This window comes from Hippopotamus amphibius, chromosome 6, assembly GCF_030028045.1.
Source record: "Hippopotamus amphibius kiboko isolate mHipAmp2 chromosome 6, mHipAmp2.hap2, whole genome shotgun sequence".
NCBI classification, from domain to species: Eukaryota; Metazoa; Chordata; class Mammalia; order Artiodactyla; family Hippopotamidae; genus Hippopotamus; species Hippopotamus amphibius.
In genome coordinates, this window is record NC_080191.1 from 113473972 (window position 1) to 113494438 (window position 20467).

Genomic DNA, 20467 nt, shown 5'->3' on the forward strand with positions numbered 1-20467 from the left:
ATCTTTTAAAATTAAACTCTTGCCTAAAAATTGAATATTTTGTTCTCTAAACATTTTTCTTACTTTGTTAAAGCCTTAAGTTTATTTAGGTCTGACTAATTTAGTTTTGTTTGTTTGTTTTTTGATACATCTTTATTGGAGTATAATTGCTTTACAGTGTTGTGTTAGTTTCTGCTGTATGGCAAAGTGAGTCAGCTGTATGTATACATATATCCCCATATCCCCTCCCTCTGGAGCCTCCCTCACACCCTCCCTATCCCCCCCCTCTAGGTCAGAGGTCTGACTAATTTGACTTAATTTGTTTAGATCTGAAATTATTTCCAGAACTCTTAATATCCTGTTCATTAATTTTCAGGTTGTGAATATAGTGACATCTAACCAAGATTGTGTCAACAATATTGCTGAATCAATGGTTTTGTCTAATTTATTGGCTCTTCTACATTCTTTGCCATCAAGTACGTATATTCACTGAAATTTTCGAAACCACAGTAGAGTCAGCCCATTGAGGGGAGCAGTTACATAGATGATAGAAAACCTCTGACATAGTGTTATCCATGTTTTGTTTTGGAATATTTTAAGTGGTATTCTTTATATTAGGTTTGTCTTCCTAATTATATTTTTATGTAAGTTAATTATTTTGAATTTCCCATGTCAAAAGTTGAAAGAGGTGAGAGATCCAAAAGCAAAGGAAAATGATTCAGAATTTTCAATTTGTTGAGTGTAAGCTACACATTGGTAATTGAGAACTGACTAATATTCCATGGTTTATTAAAAAAAAAAATTGATCTTGGATGATAGGGCAAAACTGCTTAAGATAAAAATCACCTTGTGTTAACTTAAAGTTCAGTCCTGCTTTATTTGCCCTTTACTGCTTTGGTGCTGATAGCGACTGTTACCACCAAATGAGAACAGTTTCTAAAAAGACACCAACCTGATTTCTTGAATACAGCCTGCAATAATATAGACTCCTTACAAACTGTGCAGTCATCTAGCGTAAGTGTGTGGTTGTACTAGGATCACCTTGAGGTTGCTTTTCAAAGGCAATTGCAGTGTAACTCCACCTTTGCCACTTAACCATCAACAGACATTGCGCAGTCGGCTTTGCCAGCCCCTTCAAAGTCATGTTAATCTTGACTTCACACCAGTTCTCCTCCTTGAGAGCAGCAACCTGTCTCATTCATTTTATGCCTCAGTGCCTTGCATGTGTGAGGTGTTATGTTCAGTGAATTCAGTGGAGTCCAATTTCCATTGAATATTTTTGTTTTCTTTAATAAATGACATTTGAAATAGCTCTTTAAAAATTACAACTTTTAAAAGTCATTTGCAGATTATTTTTATCATCCCTACAACCTTAGTTGGTTTTTCTTCTTTATTAGTTTCTTACAGCTTTGTGAGGCTTCAGACAATGGAAAGTTAAACTGATTGATGATGTGAAGAATGTTACAGAAGTCGTAATTTGAAAGTTATTTTATATTCATATTGGATTTATATAGTCCAGTCATTAATCTTACTGGTAAAAGAGCGGACATCTAGATATCTCAATCTGCTCTGCTGTCATTAATATTTTAGACTAAATTATCTTTCACAAGTCAACATAAGATGTTAACTTCCTCTGACCCCTCCAAAGACTTGTTTTCCTTTGAAACGATGGTTAGAACAGTGGTAAGTTTTCAGTGAGGTATTGTTGCTTCTCTTAAAAATCTCCTTTTGAGTGTTTGTTCTCCTACCTCTTCACTTAGCTCAGTCTGACTACCATCCTTTGTTGTTTTAGTCTCAGCCTAATACTTGCCAGCCTTCACCCTCTTTGCCAACTCTTTACTCCTTTGGTCACCTGTCTGTTGTTGCCATTTGACTTTAGAAGAGTAAAGTCCAGCAGCCCAGTCTACTTCAGTGACAAGGGGTGAGAAGCGCACAGACTATGCAGAAGGGTGCTGTTGTGTCTTAGACTGGAGCAGTGTCTTGCAACTGCTACTTCCTACTCATTTCTCTAAGATACTAGCACCACGTAAAAATTGTAGATCCCTAAATAGAGTGTCCTCAGGGTGTCAGGAGATGAGGAGACTTTATTTGTAGTGAACAGTGAGGTAGCAAGACAGAATGGCGTAGTGGTTACAAGTGTGGATTTTGGAGTCAGACCTCTGTAAACCTCTGTATACGTCAGTGGTATAGTGAGTTATACCTCCCACTAGCTGTGAATCCATGGGTTGGTCAAACTGGGTCTCAGCTTCCTCACTCATAAGGAGGCCACAATTCCTGTTTTGCTGGTTATTGTGAAGATGTAAGTATGATACCCTGTGTAGAACACCTACTTCAGTGCCTGGCACTGGTGCCCAGTAAATGTAAGCTACTGTGACGATACATTCCTTGAAATGTCTTTTATCCTATAGGTCGTCAGCTTGTTCTGGAAACTCTTTATGCTTTGACATCAAGTACAAAAATAATCAAAGAAGCAATGGCAAAAGGTAATGTATGGAGTGCTTCCTCATCCAGTCATGCTCAGCAATGGCAGAGCTTATTTTGAGCTGCTTTGTATAGTCTGATGAAGAATGCTTTGGAAGGCTTATAGTTTTAAAAAAAAAAAAAAACCACCAAATAACATTGAGTTGAAATGAGGTGGAAAATAAATTCTACTGATTAGAAAAGTCATATCTTTTTATTTAGAGTATAAACACTAATTCTTTTTTTCCTTCACAGGAGCTTTGATTTATTTACTAGACATGTTCTGCAATTCAACACATCCACAGGTTCGAGCCCAGACAGCAGAACTTTTTGCTAAAATGACAGCAGATAAACTAATAGGTCCAAAGGTGAGCACAAAATGGGTTCTTGGAAAGAAATTAATCATTAAAGCTCTGTTACTTTGATAACTGATTTCATGACTGTTACAAAGTCTGAGATGGTGAGGAAATGACTTGATGTGAAAGTTGGAAGATTGACATACCTGAAATTATTCCTGTATATTACTAGTTAGAGAAGAATTATAATTGGGGAAGCCTGTACCAGAATTGAGAAGTCTTAAGAGAGTGTTTGAATTACAGTGATAAAACTGTTCATCTCCCTTGAAGAAAGAACAGAAGTGTATCTAAGTTACCACAGAAGGTAGGTTAGACTTTCACACTTCAAGGATTGGCTGTGGAGGTAGCTTGTGAAAGAGATACACCCCACACCTGTATTAGTTAAGGCCATACAGCATGTGAGCATAATGGCACCTTTGCTTCCCCTTCTGCAGGGAGATCTCTCATTAAGAATCTGGAGCTGACGAGATCATCTCTGGAACCATGGTCCAGTGTGTAGAGCAGGAACCTGTTAGAACAACACTTCTAAAGAGAATTGCATCCAGACACAGGTGCAATCAAAGTCCCCTTCTTCTGTTATTAAATCAGTTTCACATGAAGTAATGCTCACTGAAGCATTGTCTGTGCCAGCCCAGATATGAAGTAAAGGCTCCCGAGCCCCCACTTCCAGAGTCTGATTTTACATCTGTAAAATAAGCTAGATTCAATTGTTTTTTTTTTTCTTGTCTGATCTCCTGATTTAGGTATTGAGAATCTGTCACAGGACCTGGAACAGATTTACTTTGAGAATATGGTTAATAGTCTGTCATCAACAGGGCTGATGGAATAAGGGAGATTACATTTGGATACCTATAGCAAGGGTCCATGAAATCATGAATATTGATTTTTTTTTTTTTTTTTTTAATTTTTGGCCACACCACGCAGCATGTGGGATCTTAGTTCCCCAACCAGGGATTGAACCTATGCCCCCTGCACTGGAGGGTAGAATCTTAACCACTGGACCTCTGGGGAAGTCCATGAATATTGATATTTAATGTTAAGTTTTCTTAAAGCTAGAGTTGGGTAGCACATAATTATAATGTCTAATATTATATGTTTTAAAAAACGTTTTAGATGTTTAAAATAAATATGTACTAGGACTGATTTTTGAGCTCTTCAGCAATTTTCTGACCTTTGAAATACATGAGGGACAAATTTTACCAAGAGCTTAAATTTTCTGTATAGGAAAAATACAAGTGTCAGCTCCTTAATTGAATGATTTGCAGCAAGAAATTCTAGACCTAGGGTCAATAAACTTTTTTTCCTTTTTGGTAACAACTTCATTGAGATATAATTGACCTACCATACAAGTCACACATATGAAGTGTACAGTTCAGTGGTTTGGGCAACAACAATCAACTTTAGAAACGTTTTCATCAACCCAGGAGAAACACCCATTCCCTTTAGCAGTCACTTCCCATTCCCTTCCCTCTAGCACCTGGCAACCACTAACCTACTTTCTGTCTGTAGATTTGCCTGTTCAGAGCAGTTCATATAAATGGAATCATAATATGTGTCTTTTGTGTCTGGCTTCTGTCACTTATCATAATGTTTTCAAGGTTCATCCATGTAGCATGTGTCAGTGCTTCCTTTTTATTGGGAAATAATATTCCATTGTATACATATACCACATACACGTATACCACATTTTGTTTTTCCCTTCATCAGTTGAAAATGGACGTGTGGGTTATTGCTATTTTTTGGCTATTCTGAAAGATGCTGCTGTGAACATACGTGTACAAGTTTTTTGTGTGGATATGTATTTTATTTCTCTGAGAGTAGAATTTCTGGATCATATGGTAACATCGTTTTTAACCTTTCAAGGAATTATCAGACCGTTTTCCACAGTGGCTGCACAATTTTGCATTCCCACCAGTGATGCATGAGGGTTCTGATTTCTCCACATCTTCTCTGACACTTGTTAAAGGTCTTTGTTGCATATAGTCATCCTAGTGGGTGTGAAGTGTTATCTCAGGGTTTTGGTTTGCATTTCCCTGGTGCCTAATGATGTTGAATGTCTTTTCATGTGCTTAATTGGCCATGTGTACATCTTTTTTAGAGAAATGTCTATTCACTTCCTTTGCTTATTTTTAAATTGGATAATTTGTCTTTCTACTATTGAATTGCAATTGTTCTTTACGTATTTTGGATACCAGTCCCTTATCAGATATATGATTTGCAAATATTTTCTCCCATTTTGTGATGTCTTTCCACTTTCTTTATGGTGTCTTTTTTTAATTTTGATGAAGTCCATACTATCTTTGTTGTTGTTGTGGCTTGTGCTTTTAATATCATGTATAAGAAGCCATTATCTAATCCAGCATTACAAAGATCTATGCCTAATTTTTTCCCAAGAGTTTTATAGTTTTAACCCTTATATTTATGTCTTAGATCCATTTGACCAAGAAAAGTGACACATCCTGTTTTGTGGATGCTATCATGTAACTGGCATCGTTTCCTTTAATTCATCGGCTGCTAGGAAGTTCAGAGCTAAATTTGTAATACATTGCTTGCAGTTATACAGAGCTTTTGATGTTTCCTTTGTGTATTGACTTCCTATTAGTCTCATTCATTCAAGTAAGTTTTCAAGTGTCTGCTTGTGCCAGGGGCTAAGAACACAGGCAATAACAAGAGACTCAGCCAGGGAAGCGTTCTATAAGATGAGATTTGAACACAGACTTGAATGACAGAGGAGAGAAAACTATGTGAGGACCTGAGGGAAAAACTCATCTTCTCAACCTTCATTTTCCCTTTGTCCTTATGCCTCAGACTAATTTTCAGTTTGTGTTTATGTGTGTGTTGGATATATTTTTAAAGCTGCTTTTTAAACCCTTTTTGGAAAAAGGCACAGTATAATGTAAAGCATAGTATAGCAAAATAAATGCCCTAAAAAATACTTGTATGACACAAAGGTAACAGGAGAAAAATTTGTGAGGGTGGGGGGTATGGGGAGAGGTGGAGAGACAGGCCAGCTAAGGGCCTTCTGGGAAGAGGGAACAGCATGTGTAGGGCAGGGTCTGGCAGGGTGATGTGCTCTGGGAACTTCACACACTGTTGGTGCTGCATCTCTTAACGTTTCTTAAACTTGAGGAGGGGAGAGGAAATGAACCTGGATAGGTAAGTAGTAGCAGGTCGTGGTGAGTCTTGCTACCTTTGCGTAAACCAAGGTTTATCTCGTCTCTCACTTCAGAGTTTTTGGATGATAGCTGTGACCCATATCAGCCTTTACACAAATTACAGCAGCATTCTATCTTAGAAAGATGTAAAGCAAACCAAACATTGCAGTGTTTCTAATAAGTCTTTTTTCTTTCTCAAACCTCCTCATCTAGGTTCGAATTACTTTGATGAAATTTCTCCCAAGTGTTTTTATGGATGCCATGAGAGACAACCCTGAAGCTGCTGTCCATATTTTTGAAGGAACTCATGAAAATCCTGAGTTAATTTGGAATGATAGTTCCAGAGATAAAGTGTCCACGACAGTTAGAGAAATGATGCTCGAGTAAGTGAAGACACATGTAATAACTTAGGGGCCTCAGGTGGAACCACCGGGCAGGCAAACGTCCCCACATGCCTCTGTCACCTCTGTAAGACTTACTCTACAAAGCTTCATCAAAGTGTATCTTGTGACTGAAGTTTGGTGTCCTTTTTTTTCCCAAGGCACTTTAAAAATCAGCAAGACAACCCTGACGTAAACTGGAAGGTAAAGTATACTTTTATTCAGAGGAAGGAATTTTACATTTCACTGTAATTTTTTGTTGTTCTTTTAAATTCCTGCTGAATGAGTTTAATGCCAACCTTTTAGTACTTTGTCTTAAAAAAAAAAACTTAGGTCTTCCCCTGGAAAATAAGGTTTTAAACATAAAAGGAATACTCACTTTTGGAGTAACTTAATCGAAGGACTTTTTCTGAATTTTATTGAGAAAATAAAACTTACAATAATTTTGATTTGATTATCGACTATTTAAGGACTAGTTAATTTCATAAAGATTTCTTTAATGGGTTTTTATGCTTCATGTACAGCTGATGGTTAGTAAGTGACTTGACTATTCTTTCTCTGTTTAAAGTTGCCTGAAGATTTTGCTGTGGTGTTTGGAGAAGCAGAAGGTGAACTTGCTGTTGGAGGAGTTTTCTTGAGAATCTTTATTGCACAACCAGCTTGGGTTCTAAGAAAGCCTAGAGAATTTCTTATTGCACTGCTAGAAAAATTAACTGAGCTCCTGGAGAAGAACAATCCTCATGTAAGCTTTAGCCATTAGCTGGGCATTTCATACAGTTTGCTAAATATGGTGATAGTGTTTCTGTTAAAACACCGTCCTCATTGACCATATGTTCAGAATTGGCTACCTCTTTCAGTGTAGCAGCCACACTTAAATTCATATATGCCTGATCAAAAGTGAAACTTCTTTGTAAAAGTTGGAGGTATGTGTATGGAGAGGTTGCTATTTCTAACAATTATAGTAGCTCTGAAAGGCTTCTGCCATCCCATTTCCAGTGATTGTATGGTTTTAAGGAGAAACCTAAATGGAAGTGTGTCCTGCTAGGGTATGTTCTTCACTCAGCATTCCATAGAGGGCAGGAATGACCCTAGTTAAAAAAATTGACAGGAACGTCTTAACTGCATGGGTTGAACCTGCTACCTGTGCTCAAAGCCAAAGGCTAGCAGGAAAGCAGGAGTGAGTAGGAAAGTAGACTTGGTCTTGGTTCAGCAAGTCATAAACCCTGATATAATATGAGGTTTTTTTATTTGAACCCGTATATTGAAAATAATTGAGGTATGTAATTGTTGAATTAAACAAGCTGGCTGTAGAGGTAATTAAGAGCCCTAGCTGTGTCGTTAGATGGTCCTGGACCCCAGTACCAGCTCCACCACTGACTCGCTCTGCGTCCTGTAGTAATACCTCCTGATTCTGCTTCAGTTGCCTCATAGAAGGATAACAGCATCTGCTCCTAAGGCTGAAGTTTCCATGAGTTTTGATAAATTTGGAGTACTTAGTATAATGTTGAGTACTTAGGAATAGTTACTATCATTAGCTTTGCAAGACTTTAAAAAAAGTTAAGTGTCAGATATTTACATATGTCTTTCTATAGTCATATTTTCTCTTTACTAGGATTTTTACTACATAGGTAGTTTGCTTAAAAAAATGAAATCCTCAAAAAGTACACACTTGGAAGCAGAAAAACTTATAACATTTTCCCTCTATGTTGCTTTCTTTTTCAGTGCATCCCAGCTTCCATGTTTATTTAAGACATGTTATGTTATGGATATATATGTTTGCATATAACGGTATAAATTATAGGTCTTTGCAATCCATTTTCTACAATAAAGAGTGCATTGTGGCAGCCAGACATGTTAATTAGTAGGATTTTTAATAGAACCGGGGGAAACATTTCACTGGCTCTTCATTCTTCTGAGTTATTGATGTTCCCTGGTACTGTCATTTCTATAGCATTATCTGAAAATTTCTAGTAATATCTTTTGAGAGATGATCTCTTAATAGAAATCTCTATCTGCAGTAGAAACGAGATGTGAAATAGAAATGCCCAGAGAAAGGCTGTTTAGATTAAGGTATCACATTCTTAAAGTCCTTTAAGTTCATGCCTTTTATCGAGATGGGGACGTTTGTTTCCTTGCAGGATTTATGGATCAGTTTTCAGGTGGCAGCACTTAGAACTTGTGGACCCCTAGTTCTGAACACTAGATAGTTACCAAGGATGTTTAGGACTTCATCAGTATTTTACAGTTTGCTTGCTTGTTTGTTTTGTATCCTCCAGGGAGAAACTCTGGAAACTTTGACAACAGCAACAGTGTGTCTCTTCAATGCACAGCCTCAGCTGGCTGATCAGGTCCCGCCTTTGGGCCATCTCCCCAAAGTTATCCAGGCGATGAATCATAGGAACAATGCCATTCCTAAGAGTGCCATTCGAGTTATTCATGCCCTGTCTGAAAACGAGGTATTGATGAATCCACTTAGTAGCTCACAGCTCTAGAATTTATCTGTGCTCCCTCTTCCTGACTAACATACATCGCAGCATAAATCACCTTCCTACTGCCTTAATCCACATGAGCCTCATGGTATCGTAACTGTTCTTAAACTGGTTTAAATGTGATTAATAGGAGACTGAATTTGAGTCACTTCATTATTAAACTTGAGCTGATGGGACTTCCGTGGTGGTCCAGTGGTTAAGACTCCGTGCTTCCACTGCAAGGGATGTGGGTTTGATCCCTGGTCGGGGAACATCTTAGTTCCTGCATGTCATGTGGTGTGGGAAAAAAAAAAAAAAACGTTAACTGAGTGTAAGCTTTTCATATATTATTGTGGTATTTACTGTGTTACATAAAATATTGCTAGTCTGCAAGTAAGCTCTTTTTGGGCACCTAGCTGTGTGTTCGAGCCATGGCATCTTTGGAGACCATTGGCCCACTGATGAATGGAATGAAAAAGCGACCAGATACTGTTGGTCTAGCCTGTGAAGCAATTAACCGAATGTTTCAGAAGGAGCAGAGTGAATTAGTAGCACAAGTAAGTGACTTTATAGATTTCTGTTTTAGGGAAGGCAACATGCCAAACAAATAGATTTTCACTTATTTAGCACTGATTTTGGTTTCTCAGACTTAGCAGGGAGGTAACTTGCAAGTTTGTACATGCAGAATTTTATGTCTTATATACACACACACAGGCACATGTATATATACACACAGAAAAGGTGGGCCGGCTACCAAAAATCTTATCAATGTCAAAGTACTTTTGTGATGTCTGAATTTTAAATTTCGGTTACTTACTAGGCATTTCTTAAGTCATGTTCACGCCAAGGTTTTTATAGTCCTTTTCAAAGAGACTGCCCATCTAATGAAAAGACGACGACTTGGTGGATAACAGTGTAGCAGGCATCAAGGGAACAAAAAACATACAATAAATTTAAAAGCCATTGAGAAAGTCATCTTTCTGAAATATAACTCTTAAAATATAACTCATTCTTCACTTAAAAATCCTTCAGTGATTTCCCATTACCTGCCAGATGACAAAGTGACATCTGACAGCCTGAACACTAAGGCCCTGCACCCTTATTATCTGGCCCTCCTATTTCTCAGCCCCTTTTCCTCTCACATCTGCTCTCCCCACCCACCCTCACTTCCATTCCTGTTCCTCATTCAGGCAGATTAGAAGTACTGGGTACATTTCAAGGAGATAATTGGATGCTCTGAGGTTCAAACTTGTAATTGGCTAAGGAGGGTTGTTGTTTTGGAAAGAACATGAGCTAGTTCCACCACTTGATGGCTCTGTGACCTCAGGCGTGATGTTTAACCTTATAGCACTCAGATTCCTCATCTGTGAAGTGAAGTTAAGACTTCTCACAGGCTGGTTCCAAGAATAATATCTATAAAAAGAGGTAGTTACTTAGTTTACTTAGTTACTTCCACCTCTTCCCTTTGAATTTGAGTGGGCAGTGAAAATTGTGTGGTAGCAAACTATTACTTAGCTTTTATTAGGCTGATAGAAAATGTATGGTGAATGCAAAGGTTTTAAGAAAATGTGAAAAAAATTAATATACTGCAAGTATTGTTGCCCATCAGTATATGTCATTAGAGGAGGCAGACCAGTATACTGGCTGAAGCTCAGGTTCTGTACTTGATAGGTCCAGACACAGATTCCATTACTGCCTAGCTCTGTTAACATGTTTTACCCTCTTTGCTTTGGTTTTTCCATAGGTAATATTATAATTGTGCCTACATCATTAGGTGTTAGGAGGATTAAGTAAAATAATCAGCATGTAGCATTTAGAATAGTTGATGGAGCAGAATAAAATCTCATTAAATAAAAATGTCATTATCATTACATACCTCTCCCCACCCCCATTCTGCACCTGGCATTAAAATAAAGCAGCGTGTCCTCTTCCAGATGTGCTTCTGGGGGTGAAATTATTTCCTCAGTGGATGGCTTACATTTTTAAAGCGTATATATATGTGTGTCTATATATGTATAGACACACACACACACATACACACACGTGTATACTTAATCTCTTCTAGGCCCTGAAAGCAGATTTGGTCCCATACCTCTTAAAATTACTTGAAGGCATTGGCCTTGAAAATTTGGACAGCCCAGCAGCCACAAAGGCTCAGATTGTTAAAGCGCTCAAGGCAATGACTCGAAGCCTGCAGCACGGAGAACAGGTGAGTCTGCACAGAGGTAACTTTGTGGCCAAAGCCAGAGGTCTTGGCCATTGGAGATCCACGCATCTCAGCTCAGGTTCCACTTATAGGTGTGGTTCTTTTATTTATTTATTTGTTTTTTAGTTTTAGTTTTATTTTTTTTTAAGAACTTTTATTGAGATACAGTTAACATACAATAAACTGCATATATTTAGAGTGTACTACTTGGTATCCCAATCTTCCAAGAGAACCACTTACAGGTGTGGTTCTTGACCATAACTGGGGCAGACCCCAAGACCAGGGATGGACTAGCATAGCTGCCTCATAAAACAGAAACCATATGCTCCGATAGTCACCCAGGAGGATTCTTTCTCTGGATAGTGGTAGCATGTTGCACATTCTTCAGCAGAGAAGAATATTGAGCATTTAGTGCTGTTAAGATTAACTTTCAGTTCTAGGAGTTACTGTGGAATAGTGATAACAACATTCATTAACCATCCCATAATACCATTTTAAAAGATACAGAACATCATTTTAGTTTCCTCTTCTTCCTTTATTAGCACTTACAAAGTGTTGGCTTCCTTTTTGTTGTAACTTAGATATCTGTTAACGTGTTTCAGCTGCACGCGTATGCTGAGTTCAGACCAATTCAGTAATTTAATTTTCCTCATTGGTTTATTCTTAATGTTGCTTCTGAGGAGTTCCTCATTCAGTATTATTACATAGCCCTATCTAGTAATGCTCTCTTTTTTTTAAGTTGAGGTGAAATTTACAGAACATACAATTAATCCTTTTAAATTGAACAATTTACTGGTATTTAGTGCATTAGCAATGTTGTGTAAGCACCACTTTATCTAGTTCCCGAAAGGAAACTCTGTACCAATCAAGCAATTATTTCCCTTTTCTTCTTCCCCTAAGCTTCTGGCAATCCCTGCTCTGTATTCTAGGAATTCACCAATTCTGGACGTTTCACATAAATAGAATCATACAATCATGTGACCTTTCGTGTCTGGCTTCTGTCACTTAGCGTGTCTGCAAAGTTAATCTGTACTGTAGCGTGTTTCAACACTTCATGCCTTTTTAAGGCTGAATCATGTTCCATTGTGTGTATATGCCACGATTTGTTTACCCATTCATCCATTCATAGATGTATGGACTATTTCTACCTACTAATGTGCTTCTGTAGGTTTAAATTAAAGCTTTCCTTTAGTGAGTCCACTGTGTTTGTATGTTCCAACTAAAGAAACATTTTTTATGCCATTGTTCCTCTTGGCAGTATTCTCATTTGAACTGTTTAAGGTGATAAAGAAGAGAGACAGCATGTGCTGCTGCAGTCGTTAACTATATGTTTCATAAAGTTACCTGTGGGTGTTCTGAATGCCAAGCAAAGGCACTCCTGTGTATCATGTGCCAGCAGTTGTCCTCCCCTTGACCTGCCTCCAGATTCCTGTTGATGAGAACAGAGCAACCTTGGCACCTACCTTCCATGCCCGAGGGGAGGAAAGAATTATGATAGTTTCCAAAATAGGAACTTCAGCAACTTCATATCTAATCACTTCCACCACTACTTCTCTCCAGGGTTGGGACAGAGTCTTTTGGACTCGCACGGTCCCCGTGTATATCTCTACTTTAATGCTTACCACTAAGTTATCTGGCACTCTCTGTCTCCCCTACTAAACTGTAGGCACTTCAGGGAAAGAGAATGTCTTTCTCATCTTTGTATCCACCGTGCAACCTACATATGATGTGCTCAATAAATATTTGATCTGAGCTTTGATATGCAAAAGATATCCTCTGTGTTGGAATTTCCAAACCTTTTTTATCTATGTCACAGAAAGAAACACGCCTTCCATCTTAGCCCAGAACACGTTTACATACATGTTATTTATACTTGTGTGTATATATATTATCACAGAACAATTTTGCCCATTTTACATGTGATACTGTGATGCTTTCCATATTAACCTATTTTATTTTCTCAAGCAAGTTGATCACAGCTGTCTTAATTGATTTCTTAAACTTATAACAGATCACATCCACCGTTTGAAAAAGTGCTTTAAGTTGCAGCTCGAGGGACTTTCCTTGTGGTCCAGCAGTTAACACTCTGCGTTCCCAATGTGGAGGACCTGGGTTCAATCCCTGGTCAGGGAACTAGATCCCACATGTTGCAACTAAGAGCCTGCATGCCACAACTAAAAGATTCTGCATGCTACAACTAAAGATCCCACACACAGCAATAAAATCCTGTGTGCCGCAACTAAGACCCAGCGCAGCCAAATAAATTTTTTTTTTTTTAAAAAGTTGTAGCTTGAGTTTTGCAGTAGCTCCTCCCCAGACCCCAGACCCCTTCCTCAGGAATATTTCATGAGCTCACACCACTCTGTCAGCCAGTTGTTACTATCACAAGAATATCTTCGTGCCCAAATTACATACAAATCAGTAAGTTCAAATAGTAGAGTCCCAAGTTTAGAGGGAAGGCTGATTTAGGGACTTCTTCGGGTCTGGCTGAATGAGATGTGCCTGGAGTAGAGCGTTTGATGAATGCGAGGTCTTGGTTCATCTTTGGTTCTTTCCTCGGCTGGCCTCTTCCTTTTGTCTTGGAAGTTTGCTTTTTCTCTTTAATCTACCAACATCCAGCTCTTAGTTTGTTTAAGTTCAAAGAGTTTGTTTTACTTCCCTAGGTGAATGAAATCCTGTCTCGTTCTTCAGTCTGGAGTGCCTTCAAAGATCAGAAACATGATTTGTTTATTTCTGAGTCACAAACAGCAGGATACCTCACAGGTAAACCACACCCAATTCTATTCCCTAAGACACATAGCAGAAGCCACTTGGACCTTCCTTTTGCCCTGTCTAGATTAAAAATGGCATTTAGTGGGTTTTCTTAGGTTCTTAGCTACGTGTCTTGGAGATACTGTGGGCATGCAGTGGACCTCTGGTTCTGGCCCAGGCAGCATGCGACCTGCTGTGGTGTTGAATGTGTGCTGACTGCAGCGCAGCCTCTGCTCAGTTTTGACCCAGTTAATCCATGGTGTCATATGTTATATTTGGAGTGTGGCTGTATTAAAATGCTTATCTTGAACATGTAAAAAAGTGTGGAGAACTGTCTACTCAGAAATATCAGTATCAGAAACAAGATAGCATCATTCTGTTCTGTCAAAATAATAGGTTGTAGTTCCAAATATGCATACTCACGTGTGAAATATTTTTTCTTCTAAGTTACCAGTGATTGATATGCAGTTTTACTAAATATTTAGGATTTATCTTCTCATGGGAGGAAATATGTGAATACCATAAAGGAAAGGATGTTTAACTGCCTAGGGATCAAAAGATAACACACTGCAGAAGCTCAGGACATTTGTCCGTTTGACACACTTATTTTAGCAAACTAACTTTGGAATGCTTGTTTTCATATTGGCTTCTGTTTAAAAAGAAAGTCACAGCATTCTATTGCTAAATGCTAAAAATGAAATATAGTCTTTGGTATAAGTGTTTTTAGTTTGAAAGTAACCTTAGGAATATTAAGTGGTTCTTGCTGTCTACCTGAAATTATAGTATATTTAAAAAGGTCAAAAAAAAGTCAGCCCTGCATCCTCCTCTAACCAGAGATAATGTGGGTAAATTGAGAGAAAAAGTTAATTACCCAGTGTTTCTCATACCAGTGTAATTGTTTTAATAATCCTGATTGCTAGTATAGAAATTTATAAATCCTAAAGACTAAATCTTGAATATTCAAAAATAGAGACTTTGGAGAAAGTTTTGCATGGTTTTAATTTTAGGCTTGGTTGTAATGTTACTGTTTTTTCCTCCACTGTGACCTCTTTAATATTAACCCATTAAAATTTGTAATCAGAGTTGTAGAATTTATGAACATGTGGTGCATGTGTGTACACTGAGTAGAGTGCCGTGGGTTTCCCTTCTAACTTTCCCATCCCCTGCACTGTGATTTCTATGGAGAGAAATACCTAGAATATGGTCTTAGTCTCGTCCGTATCTCTTTCAAATTCAGGGTAAAGCTGTAGCTTCTAAGTAGGAGTATGTTCTTATAGACACACCAAAAAGTTTACCTCTTTAGACTCTTTTCCCAAAAAGTTCACACAGTGCCACCTTTTTGTGGCATTATATTCGTTATGTTGTATGTAGGAACGGTACGATTGGAAAACCTGCTTTATTTTTTCTAGCTAAGAGTAAACGTATTTAAAATTTGACCTTGAAGAATAGGAAGATATAGATTATAAGCATCCCCACAGGAAGGCCTCTTCTAATTCTTTTTGTTCTTGAATGTACTTCACATTCATTGACTTGATTGGATGGAATAAAAGACTGCAGGTGGTCTTGATGTACTAACAGCTGTGGGTCAAAAGGTCCGTGGTTAGAATACAGAAGAGAGAGGGATTTATCTTGAGACCTAGAATTCCTATAGAAATCATCTTGGTCCTCACCCCCTCCCAGCTTCCCTAATAACTATAGAAAAAGTTCAGGGAGTAAAAAGGTTTCTGTGTGTGCCTGTCCCTTGTTTGGATCCTTTGGGTGGCTTCTGAATGAGTTGTGAGAAGCAGCTTTGATGGGCTGTAGGGGGTGAAGAAGGTTAGGGAAGGAAAAAGGCTGGGGGTTATAAATGTCTTCACAACCTTGGTGCGGCTCAAGGGGCAGCAAGTTGGCAGCAAGTTCCATATAAATCCATTGAAGGGGAGGTGGTATAAATCCCAGCCTGGAAGGAGCCTGGAGTTACTGTGGCCATTCTGAAGACATTGTTGAAACCTGTGGGCACATCAGTTAACCTGGGACAATCTGGACTAGCTCTGAGCTGTGTTGGCCCCCAAATTGTCCAGTTCTTAGCACATTATCCATCTGGGCTGTTCTTTTGTTGAGAAAGTACTACCAGTTGAACTGCTGTGCATTTATTGCTTGGGTTGCCAAATGTTTGTCTTTTTTTGTGTTTGAGCTTTGCTGTTGATGTATTGCGTGTCATTGTTTGATGAAAGGGGCAAGTACTTCTAATAACGAAATCCAGTTATGTGGAACTCCATGGAATGTATACAATGTTGTGCTAAATTGGAATTTTATATTTACCCCACCCTGCCTTCAATCTTGAGAAGATTCAGATTGTACCCAGTCCCTCTCTAATCAGTTTGCAGATGAAATAGGTGCTGTGAGAACACAAGTCATCACCAGCCCTTTCTTCTGATAAGTGGATTTTGTTTAGGAGATGAGGAGAGATAAAGGAAAGTTAATTACTGTTTCAAAATAAGATGGGAATGACCAATCACAGTTATGATTTTCTTCTTCCTGGCTGCTGAGCAAATGTTACTCAATCACATGTGCAGAATTTGGGGTAAAAATTAAGATATTTTAGGCAGGATTACTCAGTGTTGATAAATTGAGATGAGATTGACTCTCTAGGCTGGCATATTGTTTTGTTTTACAATAAATGTTCACCTAAAAGTACCTCAGCGGGACTTTACCCGTGGTGCAGATAAGCTGTAGCTGCTCATTGTCCAGGGCCCTGGGTTACTTAGCCATTTGTTAGATTCTAGGAGAGCTTGGTGTTGACAGGCTCAAAACCCTATAAAAATAATTTCAGCAGTGAAAATCCTGATTTCCTCACTTAGAAAATCAGTAGAGAAAAAAGGAACAACAGGGAAAGGAAGAGAAGCAGGCCAAGGTGAAGATGCTTTTAGGAGCTAGAATTAGAGAGGAAGAACTTTGTGCTCTATACTTATTTATTTCTAGTTAATTAGAGGCGTGTGGAGTAGTTAACTTGGTTTCCTAAGGTCATCAAAGGGAGAGAGGGCACATCTCTTGGGCCTCTCATCGAACTGGTCCATTAGTTCTTTCCAGAGTTGGTTTTTACTACCTTTTGTTTTTCTTTTTATACGTATCCAAGACTACACAATGGGAGCCATGTTAGGAAAGAGTCCCTAAGGTCAGTGTCCATTTATTGTAGGACATCGCTGCTAAGACAGAGCTTCCTTTTTTCGTTTTCCTCCCTGAGAATCCCACGTTCATTTTCACCAACGCCCATGCTCCTTCCACTACTCCTTCATGGCAGCCACTTCTGTTCTGTGGGGTTCTTTGTTAATTTCCATCCTTTCTCATCGCTCCTAAGTCCAGCGGCCTTACCCAGTGTGCCATGTGCCCCGTTTCTGCAGCCCCGATTCTTTCCTGCCATGTTACCCTGGAGAACACACTGTCCTATCCCTGCAGACGGTGGCTTCCAGCCCCTAGAAACCAGACACGTCTGGAAGAGGCCAGGGGTATGAGGGAGACAACATCTCAGACTTCATTTAGAGAAACACCAGGAATTGACTTGTCTTTCCTAAAGAGGCAAATGATGGGGCTACACTTTGGTCTCTTCTAGATAATCCTTCTAGGCTCATCATTCACAATTTAGATTTTAGCCCAGAGGTTCTCAAACTTTCTCAGTTCACAGTGCCTTACTATCTTAGTGATTTTTTTTTTCTTTACCCCTAGGCCAAAAGAAGTACTTAATAAGTAAGTTTATTAAGTAGTGATATCCAGACAACTTGTTAGTACTTGTTTGTATGGTATCCAGCAAATGTCACTGTGTCTCTCAAATTTAAAATATCCCGTGGCATCCCCTGTGAATTTGTTCCAGGGTGCCTCAGCACATAGTCTGAGAACCACATCCTTAGTCCGTTCTCTACATGTAGCATTCTTGATTTGGTCTCATAATCTATTCATTTGGTATGAACTAAGTGGAGCCCACAATCAGAAGTGCTCAGGAACTATACCAATCTGGAGTGTTTAGGGGTTTATTCTTAAGGGTTACATCCTTGGTGTGTTGTCTAGCAATGTTGCGTCTGCCTAAGGTTCAGAGTGGCAGGTTGGTGGGAAGTGATGTAACCGTGTGGCGCTGTAGCTCTGAAAGGCCTGTCGGGGGGTGTGGTCTCTTTCCTGAGCAGTCTGTGGAAGGCCTGGTGTCCTGATTGGTGGAAAGCAGGGGTTGATAGATGCTGGCCCACCTTGCCTTAAAAAGGTAAAATCCTTTTTCTAAGTTCTCTGAGTTCAAAGTTCCTGGTGCCTACGTGCTCCAGGTGGTGTGTGGCAGCTCACGCGGGCTGAGTTGTCTCTGGCCGCCGTGTAACACGCTACATACAGTGTCTGCTTTCTTCATGCCCTCAGTACAAGCGCCCATGAGGTTAACCAGATGAATCTGAATTGTGCCCCTTTTGTCCTGCTTCAGTCCCTGTTATACTTTAGCCTTCATCAGACTGCTCTGCTGTTTGCACTTCCTTATGACTTCCCTTGCTGCTTGTATTTCTTTTCTCCCCTCAGGTGTCTCTCCTTCCCTTCTAACTGGCAGCAGTCCCCTTCACCTCAGGCGCGGGCTTTAGATCCGCTCTGCCAGGCAGCTTGCTAACTTCTGTGTAGCTCTCTGAAGCAGGTAGAGAACCGTTTTGCTAAATGCATGCCGCTTCCACTGCCTTTCTAGTCCTAACCCTTCAATGTTCCTTAGCTGTTTGCCTTGTTTCCTATGATTTCAGCTAAAAGTATTGTTCAGTATGCAGTATTATGCTACAGTACGGTGTCTCCTGCAAGTACTCTGTACAGCTGTGCAGTGATTCTGAGGTGTAATTCAATGTCTCTGCAGTGTTTATGATAATCTTAAGGGCTAAAGCCATGATATGCCCCCAGGCCACATCTTGATAAATGCTGGCTTAGGTAATGTTATTTTTGTGCACTAGAGACTGTTAGAATCAGGACGTATAAAACTAAAACATTGATACCTTTTCCATAGCATTCTTATTTTGACCTATGAGTGATGTCCAGAGCTTGCCTTTTCTCTCTCAGAGACCTTGGTATAGCAACCCTTGTTCATTTGGTGTTACTTGTTACAGTAGCATTTCTTTACACCAAATGAAAATAGGTTAATTTGAATGTGGGTAGAAGTGTTTTTGTTGGGAATTTCGTCAAGTATGACTTTGGAATGGGCTGACCCAAGTACAAAGTTTCTTTCCCTCTGTTCCCTTTTTTTTCTCATTTGACATCAGCTATATCCTTCAGCGCCCAGGATTTTTTGGAAGACTGAACTTCCCAGATGTGAGAAGGAAAAATTTTTCCACATTTCCACACCAGTGTTACTGTCCAGCATAAATTTTGAAATGATTTTTAACTTTGTTATATAGTAAAGGCAAACTGTGAAAGTGGTGCTTTGTAGCTGTTTGTTAAGGTTTTGTTGTATGCTTAGGTAATCCTAATGGATTGCATCAGTTCCGTGTGATGGGGGTGCTTGACCTGGTTCAGACATTTTTATAAAGCTCAGTGTTCTCACATGACTCTGCTCTTTAGAAGGTGCGTGTTTTCCTTTTTCTCTTGCAGGACCTGGAGTTGCTGGCTACCTTACTGCAGGGACATCCTCATCAGTCATGTCTAACCTGCCACCTCCTGTAGACCACGAGGCAGGCGACCTTGGTTATCAGACTTGAAACTTCCATGAGAGACAGTAAACGCTGAAAGGCCAGTGCCCCGTCCACATTCCTCCAGCTGATAACGTTGAAGAAAACTCTTAACTGCCTTTCTCCTGGTTTCATGACAGTGTTATTCCTTTTTCTATAAATATATTTTTATTTAGGAAAAAAGTCAGTGATTCTAACTGTATCACGTTATAAGAAAGTACTCTATGGATCAATCTAAGTGGGTACACAAGAATTTTTTTTCTTGATGTATGTAAGCACATTTTGTTCCTTTATATCTGTTTACAAGACTGTGAATCAAAAAGACAAAACTTTCTTCCTAGTTTTTATAATGTTTTTTTGAATTAGTGTGGCTGTGGGGTTGAACTGCAGTCTACAGAAACTGGGAAATCTAAGTCACTTACCCCTAAGAAGGGCATTTCCCTCTCCTGCATCGTCTGTGTGGCTGTTCTCCCATCGTCAGACACTATTAGGCTTTGTCCTTGCACCTGTTCACTGGTATCCTCTCCTCAATCATTAACCTTCTGAGAGCTCACAGTACACATCGGTATGTATAACTGGCTTTACCAAATTGAATGAAAAAGGAGCTGTGCAAAACAATTTAAAAACAGATGTCAAGATGTTATGTAAGAGATTAGTGTAATTGTGAAATGTTCTATACATTATCAAATATATAAAGCTTTCTATATTGAATGTACATTATACAGATCATTCATATGTGTACATAAAATTTTAAAAATAAAGGGAATTGACTGCTTTGTTAATGAGATATATTTGTTCTGATTTAATTTTCCTTTTGAAGACCTCATATGTCTTTATTTCTAAGACAGATTCAGTAGTAGTAGTAAACACGGACTTTGCCTCATGTTTCCAGTGTCTCATACAGACAGTTGCATTGATATATCTGATCATTCCTAAATCCCTTCACTAATATTTCAGCCACATCTAAATTTCCAGGCACAGGTAGCTTCTCATTTATTTTCCATATAACATTCAGGCTGTTAATAAATAGATTAATGTGTGTGACACATTAATTCCAATATTTT

General features: G+C 39.0%; 1 protein-coding gene across 1 annotated transcript in view; it reads left to right on the top strand.

The window, feature by feature from the left end:
- DNAJC13 (DnaJ heat shock protein family (Hsp40) member C13) overlaps positions 1-20190 on the top strand; it is a 108890-nt gene extending 88700 nt beyond the window's left edge. The window contains exons 46-56 of the mRNA XM_057738611.1: positions 356-455; positions 2388-2462; positions 2695-2807; positions 6164-6333; positions 6492-6534; positions 6899-7072; positions 8607-8786; positions 9215-9355; positions 10864-11007; positions 13668-13767; positions 19327-20190. Of these exons, the coding sequence (XP_057594594.1) occupies positions 356-455; positions 2388-2462; positions 2695-2807; positions 6164-6333; positions 6492-6534; positions 6899-7072; positions 8607-8786; positions 9215-9355; positions 10864-11007; positions 13668-13767; positions 19327-19433 (1347 nt within the window). The 3' untranslated portion in view covers positions 19434-20190. The remainder of the gene's footprint in view (positions 1-355; positions 456-2387; positions 2463-2694; positions 2808-6163; positions 6334-6491; positions 6535-6898; positions 7073-8606; positions 8787-9214; positions 9356-10863; positions 11008-13667; positions 13768-19326) is intronic.
- The last annotated feature ends 277 nt before the right edge of the window (positions 20191-20467 follow it).